General features: G+C 42.5%; 1 protein-coding gene across 1 annotated transcript; it reads left to right on the top strand.

Annotated features, from left to right (window-relative positions):
- Window positions 1-4543: 4543 nt before the first annotated feature.
- Window positions 4544-10605, top strand: LOC308156221 (putative ATP-dependent RNA helicase DDX4; the record flags this gene model as incomplete). The annotated part of the gene is made up of 15 exons (XM_080529574.1): window positions 4544-4555; window positions 5260-5313; window positions 5580-5621; window positions 5777-5812; window positions 6064-6106; window positions 6267-6412; window positions 6606-6758; window positions 7006-7160; window positions 7332-7461; window positions 8118-8284; window positions 8465-8610; window positions 8893-8992; window positions 9332-9602; window positions 10008-10100; window positions 10528-10605. The coding sequence occupies 15 exons, from the start codon at window positions 4544-4546 to the stop codon at window positions 10603-10605; spliced, it is 1626 nt and encodes a 541-aa protein (XP_080385700.1).
- Window positions 10606-11159: the final 554 nt, after the last annotated feature.

Below are 11159 nucleotides of genomic sequence, written 5' to 3'. Positions count from 1 at the left end.
TACCATTGCTGGTACTGATAGTAGCATCCTGCAAACAGAGAGTGTGATTGTGAGGGGGAAAAACTGCCTCTTCATTTTAGTATGATTCATATCAAAATGTGTTTGATGAAGTTAATGGTCAGGTGGCAAATTACCTCGTCCCATTCTTCCATGATTGGTTTTGGGATTGGCTGTAGTAAAAGAATTACAGTGTCATGGCAACACATCTTTATGCTTAAATGCTACTGATTGATCATCATCAGCAATTAGGGAGACAAATGCATTTGCAGCCCCCCCCCCCACTCCAGTTTGATAGGTTGGTAGCTAACAATCAATTATAGCGCGTTTTCCGAATGCGGACGATCCTGCTAATTGGAAAGAGTCAGAATTGTCCAAACGCTTGAGCAAAATCCCCGAATTAGTCCACTTACCAAAAATGTTCCTATAATCTTAAAGGAGTGCAAAACACTGCCCACCTTCAAAACCACTCTCAAAAAACATTTACAGGAGGCTGCAATCCGTAACTGGACCCTCTAAATCAAAAATCAGATTAAAAGACCCGAACTACCCACTGTACATACTTTGTGTTTTGTCCCCCGCCCCCAACTGTGGTGTATGTCCCCACCTGTCCTACCCGCTGTACATACCTTATGTTTTGTTGTATTGTTCTTCCCATGATGGATGTATGTTTATCTTGTAGATAGTAATAGTTATTTGACTGTATTATCTTGTAGATAGTACTAGTTTTTTTGTCTGTCTTACATGTAACGATGAATTGAGAATCAAGGACCCCAATTGAAATAAGCCAGTGGCTTTCTTGGGTTTTTATCCTGTTAGTTGACCTTGTATGTAATATGTACTTTCATGTACCTACTTCTGCAAATCTTCTAATAAAGTTTTCAATCAATCAAAAACCAAACTGTTTTAGCTATACAATACATAACTAATTATGTTTAATTACCTGGCCGTATACCAACCGTTAATTACTAAAGCTTTAATTAATAGCAACTAGGTTAACGAAATGTTAACAGTAACCCAGCTAGTTCAATGATAGTGCACAGTGCACACCATAAAGCAAGATTAATTCAATAACATAATTGCAGCACGTGTAAGACATTAACACATTTATATGTAATTTGATAAAATGTCTTCCATACATTACGCAACACTTTCCGCAGTGTCTTGACGGTCTTGGATGTGGCAGCGAGCAGGCTGAGAAAGTCAGAAAGACAGAATCGTCCACGACCAGGAATAACAGGGAAGGAATCACGTGTTCACTCCGTTAAGACGTGAGATAGTTCAACAGTTTACAACCAAATTAAAGTTTGCCCATATACATGCACCTTAATTTATGGATAGGCTACCTATATTCTATCTTGTATTTTGTTAACTGTTGCTGTGCAACACATTGTCTCTTAATTTAGTTATCTGAAAATAGCATCTATAGAGTCCATAATTAGCCTACTGTGTCTTTGATGAGCGATGATCTGGTGGCGTCTTAATAAACTGGTTCAAGATCAGTTCGGTTGGTTGTTTGATTTGGGGTGGTTAGATTCATGCCTGAGGCAAGCCACCACTTACTCATCTCTCACACCTGCCACTGACTACGCAATTGACTCATTAAGTAGCACAGTCAAGTAGTTCCGAAACAGTTTACTGAATAAAAATAAAAATAAAAGTATGAAGTTGAGCTAAAAGATACAGTAAATGATAGGCTCCTTATGGACTCCATAGCTGCTATTTTCAGATACATATTCAGAGACAATGTGTTGCACAGCAATTAATAAAAATACAAGATATACCGGTAATATAGGTATCCATGAATTAAAGGTGCATGTATATGGGCAAAACTTAAATGTTGTTGTAAACTGTTGAACTATCTCACATTTTCAATGATAACGGAGTTAATTGCGTGTTTTTTTCAGAAGTGCAAATTACACGGGTCCTGTTTCCTCTCACGTGACTCCTTCCCGCTCCGGTCCTAGACACTCCAGGTCACAACTCCACAGACGTCGAGTCTTTCTTTTCTCTCCGACCATCAACCTGTTCGCTGCTCACCGCCCAGACCGACGAGAGTCTTAAATTGAACTGCCAGGCCCAAGACACCGCGGAAAGCCTTCCACAATGTATGGAAGACATTTTAATATCTTATCAATTTAACATATGAATGTGTTAATATCTCACGTGCTGCAATTATGTTATTGAATTAATCTTGCTTTAAACGGTGTGTGCACTGTCATTGAGCTAGCTGTGTTAGCGTTAGCATTTCGTTAGCTTAGTTGCTATTCATTAGAGCTTTCGTCATTAGCGGCTGGTATACGGTCATTAAATATAGGTCATATATTACATATAGGTCATTAAACATAACTAGTGATGTATTTGATAGGTAAAACAGTTCGTCAAGTGGACTTATTCGGTAGTTGGACAATTCGGACTCTTTCCAATTAGATGCTAGGTAAGGGTCGATCGTCCGCATTCGGAAAACGCGCTATAATTGTTTGTAAGCTACCAAGCTATCACATCTAGCTAGTTATGTATAAAATATATTCCAAATGCTGCACTATGACAATAATGTAGCCGTGAAACCAATCGACATTCTACAGCTATTCAACCCCCCTTGTGGGCTGTCCGGACATGTCCATTATCAGAACACGCGGTGGACACGTTTTGCGTAGGGGGGAGGGGGAGGGTTACAGTGATGAACTGTTAATCAGTATTTAGCCTGTATGGTTATGTATGTGTGTGTGTGTGTATATATATATAGGGTTCGACAATATCGATTTACTGTATATGCCGGTATGTTTTTCTGGCAGTTGCGCGTTGTAAAAACTCAAGCGTCGAACTCTGCTGTGTAGTATTCGACGGAGATGTAGAAACGTAGATGACTCATGAAGATGTTATAGCTAGCTATCTACAATTTATCATCAAAATAATGAACAGCCAGCTAGATCCAAAACTAGTGCCGGTGGAGAAGGGCAAGTGTGACATTGGACAGACTACCAAAACAGAAAAATAAAGTATCTGGTTTTTCAAATGGCGTCTTTGGCAGTCAACGTTACTAATTTATAATGGCAGTCAATGAGTTAACGACAGCAAAAGTGATGGGTGTCAGAAATACATTACCTGGAGATTCAATAAGGTAGTTTTTTATGACAGGATATGGGTTAGGGTTATGACACCTGTAGCGGATTTGAGATCCTAATATCTAAAAAGCAATACAGTTTTCTTATTTTATCAGATTAAAGTAGCAAAGACCACACATTTACATTGACCGCCAGTCAAACTTCTACACTTCTACCACCCAAAAGGGGGTGTGATCGTTCTGATGACAGGGAGGTGATGTATAACTGCTCTATCAATGTATTCCTCTGCCTAATTGCCTAAGATGATAAGTAGAATTCATCCCTAAAGATTTGTTGCTTTGACACCTTCATTCTTTTACTACAGCTAATCCCTTCACAAGCCAATCATGGACGAATGGAACGAGGTAATTTACCACCTGAGCATTAGCTTTATCAGGTTACACAGACTATTTGATATGAGTAAAATGAAAAATGTCCTCACAATCACACTATCTATTTGCAGGGTGCTACTATCAGTACCAGTAATGGTAAGTTATCTTTAAGATGTGTGTTAATAATCAATAGTCTGGTGGTTCCTTATCACACAGGCAGAGGTAACAAGTTCACAGGTGTCATAGACATACACAGAATAGTGAAGGAATTACTTCCTCGTTTTAAAGACTAAGCATGTAGTGTTCTCTCCCAGTCAATGGAACAAGCTCATGAAACAGAACAGTTATTATATTGGATACTATACTAGAAGCTGGAATGGTAAGATGGTGCCTGTTTCATATGGTATATGCTAACTGTGATGCTTGGGACTGCCCGATTGATGGTACCCCATTTAAGTTGAAATGTAACTATTAGGTGAATTCCACTTGTCATCTACCATGTTTGTCATCTTATAAGGTACAATTTAAGATGTATAAGATCAGCTGATTGGATTTCATTGGTGTGTTTAGATAACGGTGTGTCCAGGAACAGTAGAGGAGGCTTTGGTGGTAGTGGTAAGTTCTATAGGCATGGTTGTTAAGCTCTGCCAGTGGCTGGTTGGGTAGAGTTTGCACTGAGCCAATTAAAAGGTACCGGTAATGTAAATTCCATCCAGGTGGTAAATCAAACGTTTACCAATTGAATAGGCATCTGAATTTCTGGGATGAATGATCGCTAGATGGGCTGTTATGCTGATCTGAACCTCCTGTCTACTCTTCCACAGGCAGAGGAGCTAGGGGAGGAGGCGGAAGCTTCAAATGCTTTGCTTCAGGTGGTTACATTTAGTACCTAATATAAAGAGTGTTTTTTTATAAAGCCATTTTGTACTTTGTGTTTTTTATATTAAGAAAAACAGACTAGTTACAGAAAGACATTCAAGCCAATCTTGAGTTGCAATTGTAGCTAGTAAGACTCAACAAAATTCCATTATATGTAGTATGATAATTGAGAGATGTTGCTTTACTCTGGCTGAATGCGTGTTTTCTTCTGAACAGGGAGCACCGATGAGAATGGGAACAAAGGTAAGTGTTGACTGATAGGGGTAGTGGTGGTCTAGTGGATAGTGAGTTGGACTTGTGATCCGAAGGTTGTGAGTTCAAATCCCGCCTGAAGCCACACCACTACTAGTGTGCCCTTGGGTAAGGCACTTAGCCCTCAGTTACTCCAGGGGGAATGTCCCTGTAATTCGTAATTGTAAGTCGCTTTGGATAAAAGCGTCTGCTAAATGGCAAAATTAAATTAATATCAGAGGTCATACTGTTTCCCAAAAGATTGAAGTCCATAAACATGACCCCCCGGGTTGAGACCCTTTCTCAGTAAATAAAACCACCAAAGTAAACCATTGCTTGACAATTGAATGCTTCTAAACCCTGAAATAATGTAATGTAATGTCCTGTTGTCTTAACAGGGGGCGGAAGAGGTGGATTCAGAAGTGGTATATTCAGTTTATCATTCTTTCCTATGTGTCTCTTAATGTGTTGATTTCCCATTGTCTGACATGCTTCTTTGTGATAAGACTTGCTGCAAAACACTTTTCTGTTTTACAGGGGATGGTGATGACATCAATGAAAAAGGTATGATGGTTTTCGTATACTGTAGGATAAAGTGCTCTGTTGCCAAGTTCACACCATGGCGCAGCGCCACTCTTACATTGTTTGGGGAGAACCCTGGGGGTGTAATGGCGGTAAGCCATTGAATTCTCCTCACTTCTGCTATTTCCCCTCAGGTTTTGGAGGTGGCAGAGGAGGTCGTGGGGGCAGAGGAGGCTTCCGTTCTAGAGGTACATTGATTCTGCACGGCTGGTGACAGTGAAATGAGGAACACCCCATTCCTCCTTCCATCTCCTGATTTCTGCCCTCACTGATCTCCCCTTCTAGAATGTTCTGTTAGCTCCATGACTGATGAAGAACAAACATGTCACACACCTGATACAGGCACACGCAGATGCTTGGTTAATCTGTGAAGATGAACACCAACTATGCTCATAAGAATGTACTAGTTGAGTTGCTGATGGGTGTGATCTCAAACGTGATTTCCTGGTTTCAGATGGTGAAGATGGAGGTGGAAGAGGAGGCTTCGGTGGAGGAGGTAATTCAGTAGGCGTTTTGTGTGTTTTTTAAAACCTTTTATTTTACCAGGAATTTCCATTGATGTCTGAGGACATGGGGTTAGAGTGTTGGATGAAACTGCCTTGCCGCACAAGTCCATCTCCTTAGAGTGTGTCTTGTCTTTGTTCTCCTCAGGCTACCGTGGAAGAGACGAAGAAGTGTTCTCCAAAGGTTCTGTCTTTGAGATATTACCTTATCAATGAATGGTCATGATTGATTTGTCGAAAGCATAACATGATTTGTTGACAAGGTGGCCCAGCCACTCTTGCATTGTTTGGGGAGAACCCTGAAATGAGCTGTCCTCTAATTTCTGCTTCCCTGGTTGACAGGAGAGATGGGCTCCTGCCCTACTTGTGTGCAAGGCTTACTTACTTAAACATGTTTTTTGTTGCCGTCTTATTGAGACCTGTTTCCCACATCAGGCTCCTGGGATGGTGAGGGAGGAGACGGTGATGCTGATGGTCAGTATGTTCATACCTGATGGCCATGGGCTCTAAATATTGCAAACTTTCTCTTCTACTGTAAACCGTCTCTCCTGGGTGGTCTAGCTAAGCAGGAGTTTCGGAGTATCTAAGGCCTCCCTTAGGACCTTCTAGGGTGACCTGTGCCTCCCCTCCCTCCTTAGCACCTCCAAGGGTGACCTATGTGCCCCCCACCCCTTCTGAAGAGGAATCTGATGTCTTCGCTCAGTTTGAAACGGGCATCAACTTTGACAAGTATGACAACATCCTGGTGGATGTCAGTGGCAGCAACCCCCCCAAAGCCATCCTGGTGAGTTCCTTCCTGGTGTCTTCATGTTGCCTCAGTTGATGACTTTCACTACCTGATGAGCAAATTTTTTTTTAACCAATTTTCACAAATTGTCTTGAATGGTTTACATTTGCTTGTTTGTCTGTGAATTGTTGTATGATCTGAAGGTAAATTGAGAGACCGTAACACTGTCCCCCCATCTCTGTCCCCCCAGACGTTTGAAGAGGCTGCCCTGTGTGATTCTCTGAACAGGAACGTCACCAAGTCTGGCTATGTGAAGCCCACCCCGGTGCAGAAGCATGGCATCCCCATGATCTTAGCCGGCAGAGACCTCATGGCCTGTGCCCAGACCGGCTCTGGAAAAACAGTGAGTCGCCTTCTACAATCTACACAAAAATGTTCTATATATTGTGTGTTCCAATATTTTGGATGTCATTAATGTCATCTATCATTAACTCTTGGCTCTAGCATGTTTTATCAACATGTTTTGAATTCAAGTGCACCCTGCACAATTGCCTTAATTTTCTCTCTTTGCGCAGACAAATCAATGAATACAATTGACAACAACAATCTGTAAGGGACTAATGATTGTTTTGCTGTAAACCGCTCCCCAGGCTGCGTTCCTGCTGCCCATCCTGCAGAAGCTGATGGCGGACGGTGTGGCAGCCAGCAGGTTCAGTGAGGTGCAGGAACCAGAGGCCATCATCGTGGCTCCCACGAGGGAGCTCATCGTCCAGATCTGGCTTGAGGCCAGGAAGTTCGCTTTCGGGTAAGGAGGGCAGCCCTTCTAGAATGTGTTATAAAACGTTACAGAGTTTTACAAAGTGTCCTGAACATTCCCCAGTTCTAGGATGAATGCCACATTTTCAGCAAAGCGTGAATGTTGTTTTGCCCAAAGGAACTAAAAATGATGTGACAACATTGTCCCTCTCCTCTGCAGGACGTGTGTGCGCCCTGTAGTGGTCTATGGGGGCATCAGCACCCGACACACCATAACAGAGGTGCAGAAGGGCTGCAACGTGCTCTGTGGAACCCCGGGGAGACTGCTGGACATCATTGGAAAAGGGAAGGTAACCTCATCTACTGTACCTCATCTGACCTGCAGTACACGCTATTGTACACGTATTGTTTAACGTATGAGAGCAGTTGGTGGCAGGTGATCAATATGCCTTTAGTTCTATCTATCCTACCATATCATGTGCTTTTTTTCATATAACTCCTATTTTAGAGACTACACTGGCTTCCTGTTAAGTTCAGAATAGATTTCAAAATCATTCTGCTTGTTTATAAAGCTCTCACTGCTGGCACAGCACCAGAATATCTGAAAAACCTTTTGCTAGCATATCAGCCCAATAGAGCTCTCAGGTCTGCTGATGCTTGTTTTCTCTGTGTACCACATCTACAAAAGAAGAGATTTGGTGAGGTTGCATTCTCATTTTATGCACCCAAATTGTGGAATGCACTGCCAGTTACTCAGCAAATACAAGTCAAGACTGAAAACCCATCTTTTTAATATTGCCTAAATAATTAAATTATGATTATATAATGATTGGAGCACTTTGAGCTGCAACGTTTGCAGGAAAAGTGCTATACAAATAAAAGTTATTATTATTATTTAACCAACTGCTATAACTGACTGTCCTTTATGTATAGTTGTACAACTAGAGCACTTCATTGGAGTTGGTTACTCCTTCTGGAATAATACAACCCTCTCTCTCTCCCCCAGGTGGGTCTGAGTAAGCTGCGTTACCTGGTCCTGGACGAGGCAGACAGGATGTTGGACATGGGCTTTGAGCTTGATATGCGTAAGCTGGTTGGGTCTCCAGGCATGCCCCCCAAGGAGGACCGCAATACACTGATGTTTAGTGCAACCTATCCAACTGACATCCAGATGTAGGTCTTTCTCTCTCTCTCTCATGTTTGTGGAAATAACTGAAGTTTACTGCAGATAAACTTATTATGAACAGCAGAGATGATGGTTGTGTGGAAGTATTTATATTGAATGTAGTGATCTGTCTGAGAATGCATATATTGTTGCATTGAGGATGAAGAAAAGGATTTGTGGTTCTATAGGATAGCTGCTGACTTCCTGAAGACTGATTACCTGTTCCTGGCTGTGGGGATGGTCGGCGCAGCCTGCAGTGACGTGGAGCAGGTGATCGTAGAGGTTACTCAGTATGACAAGAGGCACAAGCTCCTGGAGATACTCAAGACTACAGGTGACTGTCCACACCTCACCATACAGCCTGTTCTATTCCATGCATTACCATGAGCCTGTCCTTCAATTTCTGCCTCCCCTGTATTTCAATCATAATTCTCATGAATAGTTGATCCTTTAAGACAGGTTTCCCAGACACAGATTAAGTAATAAAAAACTAAAAAGGTTCTTCAATGGATATTTTCTATAGAAAGTGTGATAGGACTAGTCCAGGACTAGTGTCAATTCATCTGTGTTTGGGGAACTTGAACGTGATGTCTGAAATGGGTTTTGTTTCTGTAAGGAACGGAGCGCACCATGGTATTTGTGGAGACGAAGAGGAGGGCTGACTTCATCGCCACGTACCTTTGTCAGGAGAAGGTGCCTACTACTAGTATTCATGGGTAGGTGTTCTCTGTCAGGAGAAGGTTTCTACTACTAGTATTCATGGGTAGTTCATCCTGGAGCCAGGCTTCACTTCAAGGAACTGTGATGATGACCATATTTGAATGATTTTTATTCGATGCAATGGATCTAGATTCTAGTAGCCTCATTCATGTGAGAAGTATCAGACTTGATATAAGAGCAATGTAGTATCTTAACTGCGATTAGGCTTAGGTAAAGGATTTCATACATTTACACAAAGGTGGAAATAATATGGTATAGAGTTTCAAATCTCAACTTCAATGAGGTCTCAGTCTGGTCGTAGTGCTTGGCATTTACCGTCTTCTCACCATCAACAGAGACCGTGAGCAGCAGGAGCGAGAGCAGGCGCTGGCAGACTTCCGCGCGGGCAGGTGTCCCGTCCTGGTGGCCACCTCTGTGGCAGCACGCGGCCTCGACATCGAACACGTTCAGCATGTGGTGAACTTTGACCTCCCAAAACAGCTAGATGAGTATGTGCACCGCATAGGGAGGACGGGTCGCTGCGGCAACACTGGGAGAGCTGTGACCTTCTACGACCCGAACACAGACAGCCAGCTGGCTCCGGGTCTGATCAAAATCCTCTCTGGGGTAGGTCACTAAGCTAGCACTGCAGCAACCCAAAAGTCTGTCCTCTCTTCTTCTCTCCCCATACATTCCAAGACAATATCAAGGGGGAGGATGCATTTTGAGAAAGAAACGATGAGAGCAGATTCAATTAACAGGAAAAACTATAGGGACATAGGGAAGCACTCAGAATCCAGCAACCACAATCCCAATTCTCTACGTTTCTCCTTAGTGTGCACTTGTTCACTTCCCAGTATGGTGTAAAAGCAATAGATTATGGACCGATCGTCTAAAGTGGCTGAGGAGGTGTATACTTGAGGGAGAAGGATGGAGAATTGGGACTGGGAGAGTGGATTAGCAAGTAATTCAGACAACGGACAGATTTTGAGATTAGGATGCATTTTCTAACATGACTAACTCGATTGGCAGGCTCAACAGGAAGTGCCCAAATGGTTGGAGGATGCGGCCTCCGGTGCCCATGGGACCTCTGGGTTCAACCTTGCCTCCACAGACTCAAGGATGGTGAGCATCTATCAGGCTCTGCACTGGGGGAGATCCCAAATGGATCCCTGGGACCACTCTAAACCTTCACTTGGTGACGTCTGTCAGGCCGTTCCAAGCATCCCATTTAGCATTAACTCAGCACTGGTTTTCCACTGAAGAGTGAGTCACCTGTGCGGTGTTTGTGTTACCAGGAAAAGTTGCACTAGCATAACTTTATCAGTTAGAGGTGCTAAGTACCTGTCAGGTTTGTACATGTTCACAGGGTCCTCTTTTGAAACTGCCAGAATACAGTCTTGCTGTCATCAGTGGAGGCAGAAATCAACATGACAAGCTGATTTTATTGGAATTACCATGATCCTGTCCTGATTTCTGCCTCCCCTGGCTGTCACTTACCAGGCTAACTGACTACATGTTCATGACTCTCAAATCTCTTCCTTGTCTCCAGGGTGGAGCTTCAGCCAATAATGAGTCCAGGCAGCAGCCAGCTGCCAGCGCTGCAGATGACGGCGACGCATGGGAGTGAAACTCAAACGCATCCAGCACCTCTGAAACCATTCTTTTAGTTTCTTGGTTTCTTAGTTTCTTTACCTGTTTCTTGTTTGGTTTACTTTTCCTTTAGTCTTTCTTTTATAGTGTTTGAAGGGGAAAGCACTTTGCTGTCCTGTGGTTGTGACTTTTTGCTGTGTTTAACATTTTAGATTTAACATTTGTGTTTAACATGTTGTGTGTTTAGCATTAGGGCTGGGTATCGCCACTGATTTCCCAAAACGATTCGATTCCGATTCACAGCATTCGATTCACGATTCGATTCCGATTCGATCTAGTTACAATATACATTTTTTTCTTGAATATGAAAGAGATTCTCCGAACTAATGCTATAAATGGTTCAAGGAACCCTATAACATGTAGCATTGTTAAACATATCAATTAATTGACTCCAAAGCAGTTACATGAATGTACTTTTTATTTACATATGACTTTGCTTTTGTCCAGCTCATCTCTATCGTCACATTTTTTAAATCCAAAATGCACCCAGACATCTGACTTTAAGCCTGGTGGTGACTTGAGTGTCCCTGC

The sequence above is a fragment of the Nansenia antarctica genome, assembly GCF_963989245.1.
Source record: "Nansenia antarctica genome assembly, chromosome: 4".
Taxonomy (NCBI): Eukaryota; Metazoa; Chordata; class Actinopteri; order Argentiniformes; family Microstomatidae; genus Nansenia; species Nansenia antarctica.
This window is presented reverse-complemented; position numbering and strand designations above follow the sequence as displayed.